General features: G+C 42.7%; 1 protein-coding gene across 1 annotated transcript in view; it reads left to right on the forward strand.

Moving 5' to 3' along the window:
- Window positions 1-327: 327 nt before the first annotated feature.
- The window catches only part of hace1 (HECT domain and ankyrin repeat containing E3 ubiquitin protein ligase 1), a 37,376-nt gene continuing 14,480 nt past the window's right edge, over window positions 328-23,223 (forward strand). The window contains 16 exon segments of the mRNA XM_061241516.1: window positions 328-603; window positions 2,165-2,219; window positions 2,624-2,713; window positions 2,828-2,932; window positions 3,941-4,016; window positions 4,602-4,733; window positions 5,456-5,538; window positions 6,715-6,811; window positions 9,630-9,731; window positions 9,898-10,004; window positions 11,166-11,316; window positions 14,178-14,527; window positions 16,012-16,080; window positions 16,195-16,282; window positions 17,584-17,695; window positions 20,718-20,815. Of these exon segments, the coding sequence (XP_061097500.1) occupies window positions 513-603; window positions 2,165-2,219; window positions 2,624-2,713; window positions 2,828-2,932; window positions 3,941-4,016; window positions 4,602-4,733; window positions 5,456-5,538; window positions 6,715-6,811; window positions 9,630-9,731; window positions 9,898-10,004; window positions 11,166-11,316; window positions 14,178-14,527; window positions 16,012-16,080; window positions 16,195-16,282; window positions 17,584-17,695; window positions 20,718-20,815 (1,806 nt within the window). The 5' untranslated portion in view covers window positions 328-512.

The raw sequence follows: 23,223 nt of genomic DNA on the forward strand, positions 1-23,223 counted from the left end.
CGCATGCATAAGTAGGTGTACAGGTGTTCCTAATAAAGTGCGTGTATGATCATAACTGATACAGTCATAATTTTGCTTTTACCATCCTATGTATCAACGGTTATTGTTCACACTGCACATGCCATTATTTACATAGAATTTCTATTAGGATTTTTACTTACACAGAACGGTCGATAGTATTTTTTACTATTGGTAGACAAGCTACATCAATGCACGCAAATGCCTGGTTCTATGTAATTTGCGTCTTCGCAAGAACGATAATACCCAGAGTCCACAGCGGCGATATGCAATGAAAACAGGAAGCATGCACGTCAAACACAAGGAAATCCTGAATGAATCATAGGCAGAGGAGCAGAGGTTCTTGTGTTCCGTAATCGGAATCACTGAATACAGAACCAGTTATTCTAAAAACAAACTAACGTAATCTAGATGGATGACACCACGATACTTGCCCATATATTTCTAAAAGAATAAGCTCGATTCCCCCGTTTCTTCCGGTTGATTTTACGCATATGATGGAACGGGCGATGGAGCAGTTGAACGTACAACTGAATCGGCTAACGCGCTCACTACGCCGCGCCAGGACCGTAGAACTACCGGAAGGTAGGCTAATAGCTTTTATCTTCAGAATGTAACGGCTAGGTAAAACTATGCATAAATGTTATTGCATCTGAGAACACATGGAGCTGAAACGTTGTCGGGTAATGCAACGTCTTATAGCCAATGTTACTTGGCAGCAAACTTGAATCACTGGGTATAGGTAGTTAGCCATTCTTGCTAACTACCTGGATAGCTATCTAGTCTTGTTTGTCAGGAAGATGGCTAGGATAAGCTAGCTAACATTCACAAAGTAGCCTCTGAAGACGGAATTTTAAATCAGTCTTTTGTGGGACAAAATAAAATGATGGCTTGCTTTAATAACCGTATCATACGCTTCCTAAAAGTTCCTTCAACTTGCTCTATTTAGGTTCTAACTTTGTTATATGACAATGTTAATATTAGCCTATAGCCACTATATATTTAGCTAATATAACTAGGCTAACCATTCTCTATCATTAGACATTGGCTGGCTGTACAGAACGTTATGTGACTAAATAGTATAAATAGTAACCATTCATTACCAAACCATACTAACACATGCTTGCTAAACTGTAGGCTATAGTGAAAAAGCCACGAACTACGAATTTGATAACGCAAAGGCTTGCATTTATTGTAATCTTGTCATACCAGAGACACAAAGGCAAGCAATAGGGGGCTGACACCGCACACAAGTGTAAATATTTGTCACAACCAAAAGATTCGAGTGGTTACTCATGCTGCCCCGTGAAGTTACTGTCTCCAGGATACAGAGAAACACAAAATGGGCTTTCAGCTATCATTCTGTTTCACAAAATAAAGAGTTCTGCCTGTTGACACATTATTAGCTATATCAACATTTGATGTTGTCAGTCATTGCAGTGATCTGAATCTAGCATTTCTAAAACCGATAAGGTAAATGTTATTAAGACCACCACGTTGTTTAATCATTCAAGTGGGGACTGTATGAAAAAAAAAAAAAAAAAAAAAAAAAACTCTATTAGTCTCCCTTTTTTACATTTTCTTCAAGCGTGATGAATATATTATATCCTGTCTATATTAAAGTCCAGTCTGGGCTTGGTGGGCTACCTGTAACATGCACTGGCATGACCTGTCCTTTCAATGAGCCAATGGGTCAAAGATGAATGCTGTCTAATTTGTAAGGGCTTTGAACGCAACATGTGATGTAGTAAGTCTAAGCATAATTATAGATATGGGTCTGAGCTTTCAATCCCATGAAGAATGTGATAAAAGTGTCTTTATCGCCTCAGGAACATAACTAAAGTAAGGTATTTCCTGTGACAGGCTAATGCAGAGATTTGTACATGCCTTTGTTACCAGTAGATTAGACTGCTGCAGTGCTTCAATACACTCACATCATGGCATTGAAAGCTTGCTTCCTAAAGACGCTAAACCTCTTAAGTGGATCGAAGGCACAATGAAATACAGGAAGATGAGATCTCAGATGGTTTTCTGATTACCTGCTATGGCTCCAATAAGGTTCTCGAAGAATAGCCAGATTAAGCAGCTCATTTTAAAAGGAATCTTAAACTGTCTTCTCATTTAGACTTTTTTGTTGTTTCTGCAGATAATGAGACTGCTGTATACACTCTCATGCCAATGGTGATGGCTGACCAGCACAGGTGTGTTCTGGGTAATGTGATTTGTTGGGTGATTTGTTCTCATACAAACTTGGCAACATGACTTTTGGATGCAACTGTCGTGCCCTCAGTCCCTGTGGCTCTTAGAGATAGTTGAGTCGGCATGGTGTTTGTTTAATAACAACACTTTTATGAGGTTATGGTAGCCTATACAGTATAGATTTCTATTAGTCTAAATGTTAGTGTGGTGAGAGTATGCTCTGTTCTTGAGTAAGGTTGTGCGCCCTATGTGTAATGTTGAGATTACTTTTGTACACTTTAATGTGCACTTTTTCAGGTCGATCAGGTCACTGTTACTTGCCTCTTTGTGCCAGTGTTCACTTTGTTTTTTATGGTCCTGCAGTGTGCAGTTAATGTATTTTATCATTATCTCCTTAAACTGGTAGGTCAGTGTCAGAGCTGCTACTGAACTCAAAGTTTGACGTGAACTACGCCTTCGGGCGAGTGAAAAGGAGTCTGCTGCACATCGCTGCCAAGTAAGGAGCATTGTTTTATTCATCGCTGCCGAGCGGAGAGTTGTTTTAATCATCGTAGCGAATCAAAGCAGCACAGAGTGGTCATTGTCGGTGTTGCGTCCTCTTCCTTACCAGCTGTGGATCGGTGGAATGTCTGGTGCTGCTGCTGAAGAGGGGAGCGAACCCAAACTACCAGGACATCTCAGGGTGCACCCCACTGCATTTGGCTGCCAGGAACGGGTACGGGGAACTGCACTGAATGATCCTGCTGAGATTTACAACAAATATTCTACAATATTTTTGATTTATTTTTACATGTTTCTGTTTTGGACATCAATGAATACCTAAACATATGTAAGCAGGAAAGGTAAAATTGGAAAGAAATGTTTGCAAAGATCAGAAATCACTTGCAGCCAATTACAGTTGCAGATCTAGAATACAAAATTTACTTTGTGTACTTTGTGTGCTCTCCCTTAAAACTACTGAGTCATCTTCTGCAGTGTCGTATGACATTGGTGAACATATCCATAGATCCTTTGGTCTGTGCTTGTTGACTTAAATTCTTGATCAGGCTTTCATTACATTTTCGCTGGGGAATTATTTTAGTATGAAAGATAACAACTTTCCCATTTTTTGAGCATATAGTATCGGTCATTGCCTGTGTTATATTTACAGCCTGTTTCATCTTTACTAAGGCTGCCGATAATTTCAGAGGGCACTGTAGCAACATTCATCTTGCACATGCATTCTGTTTCCATCGCTTTGGTCATTTGGCAGTGAGAGGACCTCGCAATGACTCGCCTAATGACACACATACTGTGGATCCAGCCCTGCGCGGCAGTTTCATACATAAGACACTTTGACACTTTGATGCTTTGACTTATGGTAGAACCTATGCACTTGTAAGTCGCTTTGGATTAAAAGCATCTGCCAAATGACAAAAATGTAATGTAAATGTAAGACGCGTGTTTCCTGGGCAGAATGTGTCATATGTGCACCTGAGAATCATCACAAAAGGGCTTCATACATCTGACCCTCAGCATACAGTCATGCAGGAATCCAGAAGTTCTGACTGTGCCAGTGTTGACTGTGTTCAGGCCGTTAGCCATCCTGGTTGAATAGGCACTTGCCTTTTAACACAGGGTGTAATAACATGAAAATGAGCAGTGCTGTGTTGCTGTTGCTTTTTTAAATGTCATTAAAACAAATATGTGTTAAATCCCTCCCTCCACCTTTCTCACTCTTCAGACAAAAGAAGTGTATGGGAAGACTGTTGGAATACAACGCAGATGTCAACATCTGTAACAATGAGGGACTGACTGCAGTAAGTGTAGAAGCTTGTATGTCCATTGCTCTTTTTCAATAGGGCGGGGTTTTATCATTACTCTTGGATTACTCTTGACCTCATTGGTCCAATACGCTGACAAACTGCATATATATTCAGCAATACATTTCTGAACAGCCACAACAGGACAGTATTTATAGTCTAGCGCATATGTGCAGTCTACATCTGTAATGTATCATAATGAATCACTTCATGGAAACTGATTAACTAAATCAGTTGGGAGAGTTAAGAAACCCCAAAGTATTTTGGCTATTGCCACCACTCTCGTCAGTCACCTTCCATCCCCATCCCTCTCACTTTATTCTCTCTTTCTCTCTCTCCCTCTCTCACTCTCTCTCTCCCCCCCTTTCCCTCTCCCTTTCCCTTTCCCTCTCCCTTCCTCTCTCTCACACACTCTCACACACACACACACACACTCTCTCTCTCTCTCTCTCTCTCTCTCTCTCTCTCTCTCTCTCTCTCTCTCTCTCTCTCTCTCTCTCTCTCTCTCTCTCTCTCTCTCTCTCTCTCTCTCTCTCTCTCTCTCTCTCTCTCTCTCTCTCTCTCTCTCTCTCTATGTCACAGATACATTGGCTTGCGGTAAACGGGCGGACCGAGTTGCTGCATGACCTGGTGCAGCACGTGACCAACGTGGATGTGGAGGACGCCATGGGACAGACCGCCCTACATGTGGCCTGCCAGAACGGCCACAAGACGGTGCGCCCCATATTCATTCTTAAGATGAGGTTTCTCAAACTAAAATAAGTCCAGAAAAAAACCACTTCCCAGGTGACAGAATCAGATGCCTGTGTTTCCGTTGCCGTGATACCAAGTTCAGAGCTTCATGAGTCACTGGGAGTATAATTTACCAGACGAATGTGAGAAAGAGAAAGAATGTGACTACTGGAATCCATATGTGTCTCTGTCAGAGCGCTCATGCTTTGAAAAGCTTTTTATAGTCTCAATTTTGGACAGAACTGAGGAAAATAACAGTGTCAGAACAGAGGCTTATTTTCATATAACCCTGCGGTGACAAACCAGTGGTTTCTGGATAAAAGGAAGATGAGGAAATGAGGTCACGGAATGAGGTGTCGTATTGCCTGATGAATTCAGCTCTGTTCCTTGCGGGGGAGGAGCTCTGGTGTGGGAGATGGCATGGTATGAGGCTGGATGAAGAGAATGTCCTTTAAAGGTCTGATATTGTAAGCCTTTCCAGTGATTTATGTTAGGTCCTGATATCCAGAAGAAGATGTTTGTGTTTTTATAGCTATATATATGTATATATATATATATATATATATATATATATATATAAAATAAATAAATAAATAAATAAATAAATAAATAAATAAATAAAACTCCTGTATAATCCACATAGCAAGGGGAATGTTGTTTTGCACAATATGGGACCTAATCCTGTCCTGGTGTGACTCCCTCAGACTGTACTCTGCCTGTTGGACAGTGGTGCTGACATCAACCGGCCCAATGTCTCTGGAGCCACGCCCCTGTACTTCGCCTGTAGGTAAGCATCTGCCTACACCATCCGGGCGTGGAGTAAGGATCGTCAAAATCCCTAAAACCACTACAGGGTGCAAACATTTGTTTTTACATTTGCGGCATTTCAAATCAATGTGCTACCCAAACTTAGGGCAGGGCTGATCCTTTTCTGGATTTTGTGCCAACTTCTGGTCTTAATTATTGAATTGACTCTCATATCTTATCTGACATGTGTATGAGTACTGGCTACAGCTGCAGACTGCAAGTGTCTCCTAATGATTTAACTGTGCTCAAGTACAGGCTTGAACCAGGGTAATTTATAGAGCTGTTCCAACCAATTTTAAAGACATGGAAATTGGTTGGAACAAAAACCAGTACGCAGACCGGCCCTCAAGGACCGGAATTGTGCACCCCTTGCCTTAGGAGTCTAATTGGATTGTATTTAAATGGGTGCCTGTCCAAAGTCTGACTGTTGAAACCACAGCCGTGATCATATTCACAGTCCTGGTCTATCATCTAATGACCTTTCCTGAATCAGACCTGTGATGTGTTTACTGTCAGGCACAGTCAGTGCTTGTAATCAGAGCCACTCAGGAACCATTCCCATTCCTGGTTCCATTCCAACTCCCATTTCCAGGCTCACACTCAAATGTTTATTTGACAAGGTCAATGCACATTAATACCACTTCTGTAAATGTGTTTGAGTTAGGCAAAATTTCACCTGTCAACCTTGGGATACGTGTCTTTAGTCACAATTAGGAGTGGAACCATGTTTCTGCTGAGTTTAGAGGTACAATAGGTAATTTCGGACTTCTAACAGTCAAGAGAGGAATTGCAGCAACAAACACGCTCAAACCACTACACTTTTTGTCCCACCCCTTCTCTGTGAACACCATTGGCTGTGGCAATTAGAGCCAACTTTCAACCAATGAGCTTGAATTATTGTACAGCTGTACGATGTTTTGGTTCAGAGTGCCAGCCCGTCAACTGCATATTTTGAAACCCGAATTTAAGGACTATAAACACAGGCAACATGTCAGTAAGCCTTTTTCAATGATAGGAAGGGATTTACAATGGTCTTGTAACAATGTTTTAATATACAGATCTTGCATATTGTACCTTTAACACTCAAGTGTGACCATGTTCCAAAGGCATTTTTGGTTCTGTTTCATGGTCAGAACGTTTCTCTGATGTTTCACAGTCACGGTCAGAGAGACACGGCGCAGATTCTCCTCTCCCGCGGGGCCAAGTATTTGCCTGATAAGAACGGGGTGACACCGCTGGACCTGTGTGTGCAGGTAAGGTGTTACCTCCTGTGGTGGGTGGGACACGCCCTGTCACCTATCCCTTCACTCACCGGCAATGGTAGTAGTTCAGTGAACGTGGTGCAGTCATAATCTTTCTGTATCATTGTAACTTACCTTTAGAATAATTATCTACAGTTAAATGGCATACCTTACTTCCAACCTTTGTTTCATACCACCTGGGTATACACACAAATAGGATTCAAAACATTCCGAAAATAGCATAATTTTATTGTATCTTGTATGATGTATCTTTGGCTTACAAGGAATGTGTGGGATATCTCTACATCATTCATGTCATAACAATGTACACATTGTAGTATATAATGTATGTCAAATTTAAATTGTAGTGTATATTTTCCAGTCCCAAATTCCATTATAACACCGCTCATGGCTGGATTAAGTTGTTGGTAGACAGACTGATTTCTTTCCCCTGAGATAATTCTCACCTCTACTTGCCCTAACCCAACCGCAAAAGATTAATATTTGGTCAGGGATTATACCCACATGCAATAATCAACATAATTACTTGCAAATACTTTGTATGGCATAATATTAGCCTTTGTCCTTCAAAATTGATAGTCTTCCTATGTGTGAAGGTTGACCATGACACAAGCAGAGTGATTCTGCATACTGTGAGACTGTACTACCAAGACAATTATTCACAATTAAGCCATTTGTTGCCAAAGGGTTCTACAGGGAGAGATAGGCACTAGACTACTAAGTAGCTTAGAAATAAATGAACAAATGATGGCTACTTGAAGCAAGTCTATATTTCTATATATCACCTATACTAGCAGATTCCTTCACACCTAACAGTGCTGTCTGACAAATAAGTCCAAAGGCAATCAAAAGCTCACAATCAAGACAATATACTGAAAGCTTTCTTATACCTGCGCTAAGGAAGCGATTGAATACACCCGACTAATCAGAAAGAGCAGAGAAGCCAACTGTCCAATTACTTTTGGTCCCCTAAAATGGCAGGACTTTGTATAAAATGGGATGCAATTCCTTCATGGATGGCCCGATATGAATGCATATAGACTCAAATGAATGATAACAGTCTGCACTCTAACCTCATATTATTCATTGTTCCCATTCAAATCCAATGTGCTGGAGTATAGAGGCAAAATAACAGAAATTTTACCACTGTTCAAATACTTAGACTGCACTGTATGTGTAGTACTGTAGCTTATGCCTGATTTAAGCAGTTGGCTAAACCCCCGAAAGAACAGGTATTCATAATGGCCTCATTCGGACGTGAGATTCTATATATTTTAGATGTGTGCCATGGAAGGAAAAATGTTGTGAAACGCTGGTCTACTGTAGCATTGTATGCAAATAGATTTTTCCATCAGTTCCTTCAGGCACACGCATTCTGTCATTCCTTGTAGCACAGGAAAACATAAATGTTTTTATTTTTTTAATAAAATACCTTTCTGTATAATAACTGGCAGTAGCACACCAAAGACAGTTTTGTGTCACCAAGTTAACTTTGTGGGAAGGAAATGAAAAGCTCTGTGTGCAAAGTCGTCTACATATGGATAAGAAATATTTTAATAATGATGGCTGCTACTGCCATAGGCAAAATATGTAACCAAATGGTCTCTATTATTTCTGTGTCTGCTCCTACCTGTTTTGGTTCTCCAAATAAACAGTCCTGCTTGCATGTGTCACAGGCCTGTATTTAATTAAAATCCGACCATTTAAAAATCTCAGTGAGGTACAGAATGCATACTGTGTTTTCAAGCTGTGGTAGATTTGAACATTAGACTGCATTTGTAATGAACACCAGCAGAAACTAGAGAAGCAAAATTAATTGGAAATTTCCTAATTAGTAATTCTTTATCGCATTGCCAGGGTGTTAGAAAGTTGCGCCCCAAAGAACACTTTAAGCACTAGAAGGCAATTCTGAGTTATGTTAACCGATTAACGAGAATCGATCCATGGTGTCAATCACTCGGTGGGAAACTAATTATCATTATGAGAAAGTGAGCAGTGAGAAATGAGCGTTGTGAGAAATAAGACCTGGTATTGTGCCGCCAGTCAGAAGGGAACTGAATATCCATACAGAACAGACACTCCTTGTCAGACCTTGAGCACTGCTGTTTGTCAAAAGGAAAGTGAAGTTACTTTCCCGCTTTTACATTTTCATAAATGCGTGTACTTATGTGTTACTTAATGAACACTTCAAATGTAAGAAAAGGTGATTGTACCGGGTCATTATACCACACATGGTTTAACACACATGCATGAAAATATGTTTTTCCTCCTTAATGATGTGGTGGGATCAGCACTCTGCTTAATTGTTGTCCATAATAAGGAGTTCCGGTGTTTACTGCAATAAATATTCTTGGACACGCAATTTTGTTTCTTGACGATCGGCTGTATCCGTGATTATACATGCATTCTTTAGTGATTGTAATTGCTGCAAAATGAGTGGCATCTCACTACTGATGAATATATCAATCTGCACTCTCCAGTGTTCTTATGGGAGCAACTATTCTGGGACTGTTTTCAGTACATGCGCTGATTTTGTTGAAAAGATTATGTTGTCGGATTATATGCTTCTCCCATGAGGTGACACAAGCACACAGGCATGCACACACACTCACGCACTCACACGCACATGCACACGCACACACACACACACACACACACACACACACACACGCACACGCTGGCACGCACACATACACATACACACTCACTCACATGCACACACAGACACACACCTACACACCTCTATTTTAGTCTTATGCACACTGCTTTGTTGAATTCCTGCTGTGTGTCTGACTGTATCCTTGTGTAGGGCGGCTATGGTGAGACGTGTGAGATTCTCATTCAGCACCATGGTAGATTGTTCCAGACCCTCATCCAGATGACACAGAACGATGACATCAAAGAGAACATGGTACTCTTCCTCTCTTATCTCTCCCTGTGTCTGTATCTGTGTGAGTTCTGCCCCTGTCTGCTGGGTTACATTACATTACATTATTGGCATTTTGCACGATGATTCTGATGGAGTGTCCTCCTGTCTGTCTGTCCATCGGTGTGTCTGTCTGTGCATCTCTCTGCAGCTGAGGCAGGTCCTGGAACATGTCTCCCAGCAGAGTGAGCTGCACTACCAGAGGATCCTGGTCAGCCTGGCTGAGGTGGCCACCACCAACGGGCACAAGCTTCTGAGGTACTGCCTTTCCACATCACACTACATTTTATTTAGCAGACACTTTTATCTGAAGCAACATTAAAAAAAAGTGCATACCAAGGTCATTCGAACATACCACTGAACAGGTCGATTGAGATACAATTCAAATAGAATCAGTTGTACAGCCATGAACATGAAGTCTAGTTCATGTGCCAAATAGGCCAAGTCAGTAATGAATTAGGTCTGTAACTACAGTGCCAAGATAAATGCAAATGCAGATACAATATGAATACTAATACAACAGTCCTCGATTAAACTACGCAGCATGATGTCACAATCCCCCCTAAATGGGTGGAGTTAATATGGACGATAAGTTTTAACGGGTCAATCCATTTTGATTTGCTCAAAACAAGTCTGCAATTGACTGGACAAGGTTGTTCGGTCTATGGCAGGGTTCATGAAATGGCTTCCCTGTCCCCATCACTGATTTACACCCCTGGTGCTTGCTCAGACGCTGGAGCTGTGGTCTGATGTACGGCGTTTATATAGCGACTTTCTCACTGTGCTTTACAGTCCACAAAATGGAAGCTCACCTTATGTGCCAGCAATATGTAGTACCCACCTTTTATTTATGTCACCAGTGAGAGCTGGCAAGATGAGCTGCAGTACACTTTACACAGCATATAAAACCAATTTACACAGCAACACTGTCCCTATAGCAACCGCTATACGAAGTACGTGTATAAAAATATATCAAAGAAAAATGAGAAAATGGCAGGTTTTTGAATTCACTGAGTGAAAACAGTTTATCTAGCTCCAGTTTTCTGTATGTTGGTCGAAGGCCAAGGTACACTGTGATTAAAAGCTTTTTTCCCCCCTCGGTCCTTGTCCACAGTACTACCTGGGTGATGCATGGCATCCATTTTGCGGCGGAATGCTCACCACACATCAGTTGAGGTGGCGAGGGAGTTCTTAACTCGGTTAAGCCTAAGGATGATGTAATGGGCAGATTGAGAGCGACAGGTTGGGAATTTGGCCAGGGAAAGCCTGGCTCTTTGGCTATAAGTGCCCTGCGATTTTTTTACCGACTGCCTTGAGTCAGGACCCGAGTTTAAAGTGTCATTCCCAAGATGGATGCCTTTTGATAAGACGAGCTGTGCGCTGATGAAACGGTCTCTTTCCCCGCTCCCCGTCCTCCAGCATCTCCAGTAACTACGAGGCGCAGATGAAGAGCCTGCTCCGGATCGTCCGGATATTCTGCCACGTCTTCCGGCTGGGGCCCTCCTCTCCCAACAACGGGAACGACATGGGCTACAACGGCAACAAGACGCCCAAGAGCCAAGTTCTGAAGGTGAGAGCTGGGGAGGGAGAGAACTGGAGAAAGATTGTAGAACATCCCCATTTAGGAGAGTGTAGATAGAAATTGGGGATACGGGGAAACTTGAACGACGAATTGTAGAGGGAGAAATTAATTTGTCCTGTTGTACTAAGGGATGATTACATCACATGATGCTGTATTACAGGAATATGGCTTATCCAGAGCAATTTACAGCGAAGTGCGTAACCATAAACTGGGACAAGTGCGCTGAAAATCCTAGAGGGAAGTACTGTAGTTCCAAGTGCCAGAAGTGACCACATAGATAAACACTTGAACCCTGTATATTAATCTGATGAAAACAAACTAACCAAAAAGCAACAGTGAAACAAATTTGCACAATGCTAGAAATTGTAATATAAGTATACTCAAGCACGATAATTACAATAGATAATTAGATTGGCAGGATTGAGGACACTGAGGAAACTCCTACTCTTTCCTCAGTAGACCTGCTGAATCAGATTTTAGCTTTAATGTCTAGTCCAAAATCCCATTTAAAATGGGCTTCTCTGATCAGACCTGGGGGAAGACCACCCTCTAATCGCAAGCCTGCCCCACTTATAGCCACAACCAGATTTTTACCATCAAAGCATTAACAAAACCCAGCCCTGCTTATTCAACCAGGGTGGTCTACTGTCTCTGAGCTGAAGTGGGACACTTCTAGTTGCTGCCTAAACCAGGTGAAAGGGACCGTTGTGGATAAATGGCCCGCATGATAGTTGGGCATCCATACCTTATACATGACTGAGTCGGACATGAAAATTCCCAGCTGTAGTGCTTCAGTTTCTACAAAAGGGGGTGCTAAAGCACCATCGTACCGCCTCTGGCTTACCAGAGCCGGGCTCGTTTTCAAACCCTGCTGGGTTCTCTCTGACGAGGCTCCCTGCTTTTGAAAAGCATGAAACCTGCCATTTCCACAGATAAACTCCCGAAAAAGACACTCTGAATTTGAGGCCTGAGATATATTGCTACGGCTGGCCTCTAATCTCTGTCGGTAAAAAGCACTGTGGAGGAGGCAGGTTTATCCCAATTTTTAGCCTCCTGCGGGTGAGCTTTCAGGCCATCGGAGGAGGCAGAGTGTGAGGCTTATTCAGAACCAACCAGTCAGACCAGGTGTATTTAACATGGATTCTTCAACACACACTGTGTCCTTTTGTCTAAATTCTAATTTTCTGGTAGGATATGAAGATTACTTCGATTAGGTTTGAAGAGACTGTGTAGGTGGATAGCAAACACAGTTTGGGGAGAGGCCAACCGTTACTATGGAGATGATTAATTATCCAGGTGGTATGGGTAATTACTGTGGAGGTGGTTAGATCATTACTGTGTTTAATATTTTCTGTTTACATGTTGATATTAATATTATCTTGATATGTTGAATGTTACTGTGGCGAGCAGAACTGTGGAGATGGTATGACTGTTAATTGATGGTATCGAGTATATGGTTATGTGGTGTCAGTTTAACTATTATCCTGAATTTACATTTCATTTATCAAATGTAATGTATACAATATAATCTACTTTTACAGGGTGCAAGTATAACCTGGCTGTCGTGATGAAAATCAAGGGCACATTTGTCCCTGTTGAAAGCCTGATTAGATGCTGTGTGTAATAATAAAGTACTCGTTCTAGGAAACAAAAGTTTACACAGTACGCCCAATCTGTTCATAATTTTCCCCCAAAGTACATGAACCAATGACAGACATTTCTATTTAAAATCTCAACATCCTCTTGCTACCGAATGTCTCGCGGCCTAATTTAGACAAAAAGGAATAACCTGAAATAGTCTTTGTGCTTCTACAAGGCAGACTAAAGAAAGGCTTTTTGTGCCAAAGAAAAATGTTGCCCATTTGAATACTAGTCTAAAAATAAAAATGTAATGTCGCTGAGTATCTGAACATTCCCCATTCTACATGCTCAAAAAATCTCAGACAAAATCATTTGAAGTGAGGGGGCCTGAAAATGAATCTGACGAGCACATGAAAAACATGAAGGGATTGTCTTTAAGAACGCTTTTTCAAAAGGTGATGTGATTGCTGCCAAATCACAAAAGGATATGACTGAAATGGTCCATTTATGTCTAAAAAGTTAATTTTGTAGCTGCAATTTTTTTATCTCACATTTAGATATTCTGTATAACTTTAGTTCTTAACAGCTCAGGCCTAAAGATGTGCTTATTTTATGTTTTCTTATCACATTGGGGTTTGCATGCTATGAATTCTCATCATCTAGATCTCATGTGATCTAGTTTGACTGTACTGTAATATTATAACTATTGTATTTTAGAGCAAGCATTATAGGAAAGAAGCAAAGCTTTGCCTGATGTTATGTCAAAGCAAAAATATAATGGAACAATTGTGTTTTCTTCACACATTAGCATGTTCCATTCATGTTAATGCTCTCTGCTTATACAGCTTGGACAAATGAGATTCTATTCTTCGAAATGGGTTGCTGTGTATTTACATTTCAACATTTAAATGTATGAAAATATTTGTTTTGTGGGATTTGTTTTAAATATTCTCCTATGTTTATTTTTGTGTAATCAACATCTCAATATTGTAATATTATTTGCTTTAGTGAATTTTTATTATTTAACCTTTTATTGAAACTTTAGTAGTCACCAATAAAATTTAAAATGTAAAGCATTTAGTGAGAAAGCAAGTGCATTTGAAATGTAAATGTTTTTGGTCCATGTTGGGTGATATTTGCTGTGTGGTTGTTGTACGGTATACTGCTGTTGGCTGTGTTGAAATGGTGTTGCATGCTGTTCCGTGGTCAGCTGTTTTGATGGTGGTTCTGTGGTGTGGTTGTGTCAGCCTTGGCTGTCTCTGCTGCAGCCTCTGGAGCTCCTGTGGCACTCCCTGGACGAGTGGCTGGTCCTCATCTCCACCGAGCTGGAGAAGCACCGCAGTGACCCGGCCTCCGGAGCAGACATCACCTCCCTCCTGCTGAAGCAGCGTGAGGCTGACCCGTCCGTCACGTCCATCACCGCGGTGACGGCCTACCGCGACGGCGCCGATCCCCCCGAGCTCCCGCCCCCCGGACGACCTCCGCTGGACCCGGAGGACGTGATGGTGACGCCCGAGACGTGTTGCGATGGCGAGGACGTCATATCCATGACCGCTAGCCGCCTCAGCGCGGTCATACAGGCCTTCTACATGTGCTGCTCCTGTCAGATGCCGCAAGCGTACGTCCTCTGCATTAACGTCCTGCTTCCTGTCCCTTCCTTCTGACAACGTCCTGCTTCCTGTCCCTTCCCTCTGACTGCGTCCTGCATCCTGTTCCTTCCCTCTGACACTAACCAAGTCTGTGTTCAAATCAAATGCATCATGGTTTAGAATGTATTTGTTCAGTCAACATCGCATCTAAATCGAACCAAATTCGGTAACAAACATGGCATCTAAATCCAAAATTCTGCTGTGATATTCGCTTCGTTTGATTCTGTTACATTACATTTCATGTTATTTAGCTGATGCTTTTATCCAAAGCGACTTGTAGTTGATTCGACTAAGCAGTGTGCAATCCCTCCTGGAGCAATGTGGGGCCTTGCTCAAGGGCCCAACAGCTGCACAGATCTTATATTGTTGCTACATTGGGGTTTGAACTACCAATCTTGCAGGTCCCAGTCATGTATATTAACCAGTATGTGGGTGGGTGTCAGCTTGTGATGTCACCATCTCGACTGTGAAATGCTATGAATGGAATTGAAGAAAGGGGAAAATAGTTTTTAGCTGTCTAGCTGCAACTTGAGTTTTTGTTGCATTGTTTTATAGTTGCATTTACCCAGGTAGGTCGCCTGAGAACTCTTTAGTGATAACGTGGGAATGAAGATGTGTTAGCATGCGCGGTGTGTATAAGTCTGTGTGTTGGGTCTCTTGAGCCTCGTTGGTTGACCTTGGTTCTACTTGTGGCAAAATTCCAACGACGGCTTCCATTTCCTCCCCGACCCTGCGGGTGAACCATCCGTTATCTGCGCTTTATCCTTGGGACGCCCGGAAAACTCATTACCCCCACAAAGACCCCCCAGGAGCCGTCCCGGGATGAAGGGTGGGGCTGGGACTGAAGGTTGCAGAACCACGCTATCCAGGAGCCGCGGTCATAGGAGCGTGATCGGCTGAGCACGTTCAAACCCTGACTGCTTAGCATGCTCTGAGCTCAGCAGTCATTTCCAGAGTCGCAGAGTGGATGATGGGTGATCTGTCTGGCAGAATGCATTTCTGCTGGTGAAATATGGTGGCTAACTGCTTCTGCTGTCAGTAAGAAACAGACTGTCTCAAAATGGCTTCCCAACCTCAACGTCAAAACATACTTTCTGTGTGATGGAAGTAGCTCAGATGTAAAACATTGTTTGTCTTGTCTGTCTCCTGTGTTCGTGCAGGTGTTTAATTCGAAGTAATTACATCAATGAACTAGCCTTTAATTAACACTGAATTATGTTGTTATTGGCAAACCGAAGCATGTCCTTTTCTCTCTTCAGAAAACTCAATTTCACTTTGAAATGATGCAGGTTGTAACCCTGAATTTCAGCTGAAAAATAATTCCTTTTTCATTTGATGGTTTCAAAGCATATTTTCCAGTTCTAATGGCAGTCTGATGTGCTTCCGTTCTCCTATAAGAGAATATTTTTAATCTCTCGACTCGCTCACTCACTTACGCTTTCTGTTTTTAAAGGATGACGTCTCCTCGCTTCATAGAGTTCGTCTGCAAGCACGACGAGGTGCTGAAATGTTTCGTCACAAGGTGAAAGAACAGAGCTTTATTTAAAAATATTTAAACTAATTTAAACATTTTTAAACTAATTGGCTCTTTGGAAAATGCTTAGTCTCTCTACTGTCTTCCCTCTATCTCACCCAGGAACCCAAAGATCATCTTCAACCATTTCCACTTCCTGCTGGAATGTCCTGAGCTCATGTCCAGGTTCATGCACATCATTAAAGCTCAGGTACGTTCCGGCACCCAGGTAGCCCTCATCATTCAGTCAATAGTTTGATCATAACCTGCAGGTTATATCAGCCATAATTTGGGCCCTAGTGTCCAAAACGGCTTACTTGCTACTATATTGTGTATATAAATTGAGTACACTAAATGTAGTGTACTTTTAATAATCCCAGAGTGATACTTATTTCCAAGGTTTCGCTGAGTGTAGAAGAGGTGGAGCCATCTTTGGGTCCCATAAATCAGATAGGAATAGGCGGGACTTTTTTTACTGCAAGGACAGGATGTCTTATGACACTTCTGCCATGCCGTATGGGAGACATTTTGTGCATACTGCCCAATGTGTGCTAAAAATATGCACTAAACCGTAGGCAGTATGTTTAGTCAACAGGACATATTTCGAGGACAGAGTAGTTACGAGGTCGATTCAGAAGGATTCAAAATGGAAGTATAGCCTACTGATTGGCTTCTCTGCTATTGGGCATTGCACTGTCACTCACTTGGAGTCTTGCTCCTCCTGCCAATGAAGAGCATGGATGCTATGATTGGCTGGCAGCTTATTTGTGGGTGGGATTGTTGGTAAACCCTATGCAGCATTGCGTCACATGGTGAAGTACCCCGTAAACTCCCTGTGGAACACTCTGGAATATAGCTGCAGGTCACCATGACACCTCCACATTGCAAGGGGGCTGAATCGTTAAACTGCTTCCATTAAGGTGGGGAAACGCTCGCTCGTCTTAAGCCCCCTTGTATTGGTTCATAAATTTTAAGTGTTTTTGCAGTTTTAGTATTCATACAATTTTAGTGTTCATATTTCTGCTCATCCTACACAGGTCCTGTTACCCTTGGATTATTATTGCCCTGCTGGGAATAACACTTTTAATTATTGGTTCCTTTAAATTGACCAATCAGACTTCATCTTCCCACTTGCCTTTGATAGTGTCTTCTCTTCTCCCCCGGGGGAGAAGGAATCCATTTTACCCTCATTTATTTCTCTCTCCTCGAGGTCCTCGTGTTGTCAATTTATACCTTCCCTAACGGCATTCTGGCCGGTGAGACAAAGTGATTGAAATATCATGCAAATGAATTTGTATGTGTGTGGCGTGTTATTTCAACACTTTTTTTCCCCTCAATGTTTTAATTATCAGTTGAGATATCTTCTGCTTACAGTATTTAAAAGTTTAACGAGTAGATAATGAATTTGAAACGGGGACGTCTCCCCTCGTGCGGGGTGCGTGCGGGTAATTAAGAAGACCTAACGAGCTGTGATGAGCTGCAGTTTTTCACCGCCTGGTTTCTCTCCTGCAGCCGTTTAAGGAGAGGTGTGAGTGGTTCTACGAGCACCTGCTGGCTGGCCAGCCCGACTCGGACATGGTCCACCGCCCCATCAACGAGAACGACATTCTGCTCATCCACAGAGGTAGCCACCTCTTTCTCTCTCTCCCTCTTCCCTTCCCTCACCTTCACACCCTTGTCTTTCCTCTCAGTGGACCTCATGCAAGAACATTTTCGTATTCTTCTAATGAATTTAAGACAACTGTCCTACATGAATAAGTCTGTTATAATACAGTATATACGGTACTGTAGGTGGGTTCCATTGGATAGATGGCCAGTGGGATTAACAAGAACAAGGGCGGCCTGTTGAGGTAAATGACTGAGACACACAAGGTTGGCGGTTCTAATCCCGGTGTAGCCACAATAAGATCCGCACAGCCGTTGGGCCCATGAGCAAGGCCCTTCACCCTGCATTGCTCCAGGGGAGGACTGTCTCCTGCTTAGTCTAATCAACTGTACGTCGCATCTGCCAAATGCCAATAATGTAATAATGTCATGTAATGGATGACAACAGATACCTGATTGGGTAGACTGTGGTTCTTCGTTTTTGGTGAAACATAATAATATGGTGGTTAGGTCTTAGGAAGGGTGGTTAGGTCTTTTTTCTCCTAAACGATCCACTGAAATACGTTTCTGAAAACATTTGAGGTGAGAAATAAGTAATGCAGTTGCCGACTCTTGATTCATATTTGATGTGCAATGCCTAGTTTGAAAGTTTGATCCAGATTTCGGTGTGCCAGGAGAGCTGCACTTACATGCACTGCAAGGCTCTTGTTCACATGACTCGTATGACAGTGTGGGACCACTCGTAAATGTCATTGCTACCTAAGGAAAAATTATCAATAAGAGAAAATTGAATGTTTCTTCTTTCATCTCTTCTCTCCCTCTGCCTCTTCCCCCATCTCTCTCACACACGTCTTCCCCACCCTACCTCTAAAATTTCCCTCGGGATGAATAAAGTGTCTATCTATCTATCTATCTATCTATCTATCTATCTATCTATCTATCTATCTATCTACCTATCGCTGAAATTTGTTTCAATTACCACGACATGTAAAAATGGTCATTTTGGGTGTGCTGTTTATATAATAATATATTATATAATATATGTTTATATATTTTTCCTGTTTGACCGACATGAAATTCTGCAATATTTCCAACTCACTCACCCCACACTATGTTTAAGTGTAGTGTTAGAGAGATGAGCACACGTTCCCTCTCCTCATGGTCTCTAGTCTCAGCAGGAAGCTCGCTCGCTCACTCTTGATCATAGTGTGACCGCATTATGGGTTCATTTTTACTCAGAAGCAAAAACAACAAGATTTAAACTCAGTGTTCGGTGCTTCTGTTAAGGTTATGTCAGCATTATGGTAACCAGGTGTGGTTTCTGTCCTTCTCTGCTCAGTTGGGAAGTTAGTGAAGACACTGAGTTTACCTGACTGACACTACAACTGATGCACTGACACTGCTGATGTCACACTGACACTACTACTGACACTGCAACTGGTGAACTGACACTGCTGATGAAACACTGACTGACACTTCTGATGGCACAGTGAATGACACTGCTGATGATGCACTGGCTGACACTGTTGATGTCACACTGACTGACATTGCTGATGACACACGACTGAAATACTGACTGATACTGCAACTGGTGAACTGACACTGCTAATGTCTCACTGACTGACACTTCTGATGACACTGATCGATACTGCTGATGTCACACTAACATTGCTACTGACACACTGACACTGCAACTGATGCACTGGCACTGCTGATGTCTCACTGACTAACACTGATAAACTGACTGACACTGCGGTCGACGCACTGTCTAACACTGCGGTCGACACACTGTCTAACACTGCGGTTGACACACTGACTGACACTGCAGTCTACAGTCTACACACTGACTGACACTGCGGTCGACACACTGACTGACACTGCGGTCGACACTGACACTGTGGTCGACACACTGACACTGCGGTCGACACACTGACTGACACTGCGGTCGACACACTGACTGACACTGCAGTCGACACACTGACACTGCGGTCGACACACTGACTGACACTGCGGTCGACACACTGCTGATGCACCACCGACACTGCTGATGACACAAACAACAGACTTTCCTTCAGATGTAGTCTAAATAAAACATCAGGGGTGGGAAAAGCATTCGCAACACACACAGCAGTTTTTTAGCACACCCATTTGTCCAGTTGGATATTTTGCTGAAACAATGAACTGAGGTACCTTTCAGTGCCCCAACAGGGCAGTGGGCCTCTGAGCTGAATTTACATGATGGACTCCCTAACCATTATATTTCACTGCCACGTTGTGTTTTAGTATGTCTTCCCCCGAGGAACTTTTGTTCTTCTGGTTGTTCCTGTATACGTCTGAACTGGGACACTGCGCTGGGTTGTAAATGATGTGGATGTCACTCTGGGGTGGGGGCAGGTGGAGAGAGGGGCGGTGGTGGGATTGTACTCTCGAGGAGTACAGAGACACCTGGTGGTCGTTATCAGCACAAGCGCATGGCAACCAAGCGTCCAAAACTGGGCTTCTTTTTTGAACCTCAATTCCTAGTCATGTTGAGAGATAATGCTCATTAGCGCCACTGCGGTTAACTCCAGCGGTTAGTTCCATTCAGACCCATTTTCAGTGTAAAGTCAATGGTACAAATGCTGTCAAAATTCAAATCAATAATTGTTTCCCAAAAGAAAATGTATTCACAATGGTTTTTTTTAATCATAATATCTCCCCATGTGCCAGTTGTCTTTAAGTTATTGTGTTATTAGGACGATATAGCAATACTATGTGGGCGAATCAGGGCCCGATTATGTCACTCTATCGTATGCGTTTAGTGGAACTGCCGCACTCAGTTTCCCTGATGCACAGTCTCTGGCTCCAAATTGTACAAAATTGCGGAGTTGCACAGTTTTGAAAGGCTTTTCACAAGCCCATGGGTAGTCGGTGAGTGACGTAACAGGCACTTGGTCCATATGTTCTCTACAGTCTATGGTTCTCTGAAAATAAAAGTAAATGCTCATTGTTGCAGATGGAAATGGCGGTTGTAAAATGAAGGGCTTGCTTGTTGTTTTCAGAGTCCATCTTCCGCAGCAGCTGTGAGGTTGTCTCAAAATCCAGCAACCAGAAGCTGAAGCAGGGCATCGCTGTGCGTTTCCATGGCGAGGAAGGCATGGTGGGTGTTCGGAACATAACGTTTTTCCCCACACCTCTGCTTTCCCATGGCTTCTTTCATTCCCTCCTCCTCTCCTCTATATCTCTTTTCTCATTCACACTTCCACTCTCCTTCCTCTGGTCCACCCCTCTCCTTTCTATTCACCTTTCTGTTTCCGCTCTGTTTTTTACTCTCCTCCACCCCTCTACCCTCTACCTTTCCTCTACCGCTTTACCATTCCGTCTTGCTACTCAGCATTACTCCCCCTTTCCCTCTTTTCTTTCCTCTCCTCCTCTCTCTCCCACCCTTTGCTCCTCTCGCTGTGCAGAGATGGTCAGACTCCCCATCTGGGCTTGTGTGGACAGGAAGTGTGAAACCTGACCCAGACACAAATCAATACCAGACAATGATCTGGCTGCAAAAACTTTTGTCACTTACAAGATAAAGTGAGTTCCCCAGGGCCAAAGCAGCCACAGTTCTTCCTCCACCCTCGAGTCAGTGACCGTGTACTTCTTCCTGTACTCTACTGATGTTGTGTTTCTACTCATGTCTCAAACTTATACCTGTTCTGCTGATGTAGTGTACCCACTCATGTCTCAAACTTATTCCTGTTGCATACTGATATCATGCACTTACAGTGCAGTCCTTAAGTATTTGGACATTCATTTTGAAATCAAACAGTGAATATGAGGTTGAAGTGCATACACTCACTTTTAATTTGAGGGTATTCCCATCCATCTGACATATGGGTCTCATTTCGTAATTTAAATGATGATTCAATGAAGGTGCTGTGGTCAGATGAGATGGAGAATACAGCAAGCCGATGACCCAACTCAGAATCCACACACAAATGGTTTTGTGACAACTAAATTAATGTTCTACAATGGCCACCTCAGGCGGAAGGATCTGCATTGTGCAATGGTCCAAAATCCCCCCAAATGTGTTCCTCAACCTTGTCAGGCATTAGAGGAACAGACTCCATGCTGTCATCCTTACCAGGGGTGGCTGTACCAAGTACTAACCCAGGGGTGCCAATAATTATGAAACCTTGATTTTGCTTAACATTTCTATTGAAACATCAGTACAGTATTTTTCACATTGGAGCTTCTGAGTTCATCTCAAATGTTTTTTTGTACATTGCCAATTAATTCTGGAGCATATATAAAGCACTTGTTCTGGTCTTTTTCTTCTACTGATATCTTACTCTTACTCCTGTCGTATCTGGTGTACCTTTTTGCTTTTGCTGATAGTGTAGTTCCTTTTTCTGAAAATGCACTGTACTTAATAATCCTGTGTTTTGCTGATATAGTCTGTCCTGTTATGTGTCCATGTATACTCATACACTGGGACAGCGAAAGTGGGGGTGCGTGGGGTGTGGCTACACCCCCCTCTTAGCTAGTCTGTGCCCCTGATCAGAATGCTAAGTCCCACTGATACTGTGTTATTACTGTGAGATGTTTACAGTGTAAAGGTGTTCATATTCTACTGGCACTGTGTATATGTTTTGATTTCTAGTGTAAGCATATTCCTGTTCAGAGAGCATGTGTGTGATTTTTGTGAGTGTATGTGAATGTTGGTGTGTGAGGGTTTAAATGATTTGTGCCTTTTTAGGCTGTGCAAGAATGTGGAAAAATGTAAGGTGTATGTATGTCTGTGGGATGGCATAAATGTACGTGTGATGTACGTGTACTTGTGTGTATGTGTGCTTACATGTGTCTGTGTGTGGTACATGTGTGTATCTTACATGTGAGTGCTTATGTGCTACATGTATGTGTCTTACATGTGAGTGTTTGTGTGTTTATGTGTCTATGTGCATATATGTGTGTGTATGTGTGTACATGTGCATGTTGTACATATGAGTGTGTGTGTGTCTATGCCTGTTAGTGTGTACATGTGTGTGTATCTATACCTATGTGCACATGTGTCTATGTTTGTGTGTCTGTGTGTCTATGCTTGTTTCTTTGTGTGTGTGTGTGTGTGTGTGTGTGTGTGTGTGTGTGTGTGTGTGTGTGTTGTAGGCACTCATTTGAGCGCACCGTAGGCCAGTCGTAGTAGCCGGGACCTCCCTGCCACCTCCAGACAGATTGGAATCATGCCGCAAACGCTGCCTCTCCAGCGAAATGAAAATGGTTTTCTGAAGTGCGTACCTGCCACGGGGCAGCCAGACGCCACACACACCCCCTGCCACCTCCCCACTGAGGCAGACCAACTGCAGCAGGGCTGCTCTCTTCTCTCCATATCTAAAACCAGGCTTGCTTTCTCTCTCTCTCTCTCTCTCTCTCTCTCTCTCTCTCTCTCTCTCTCTCTCTCTCTTCATCTCTCTCTCTCTCTCTCTCTCTCTCTCTCATCTCTCTCTCTCTCTCTCTCTCTCTCTCTCTCTCTCTCTTCTCTCTCTCTCTCTCTCTCTCTCTCTCATCTCTCTCTCTCTC

Source organism: Conger conger, chromosome 1 (assembly GCF_963514075.1).
Source record: "Conger conger chromosome 1, fConCon1.1, whole genome shotgun sequence".
Taxonomy (NCBI): Eukaryota; Metazoa; Chordata; class Actinopteri; order Anguilliformes; family Congridae; genus Conger; species Conger conger.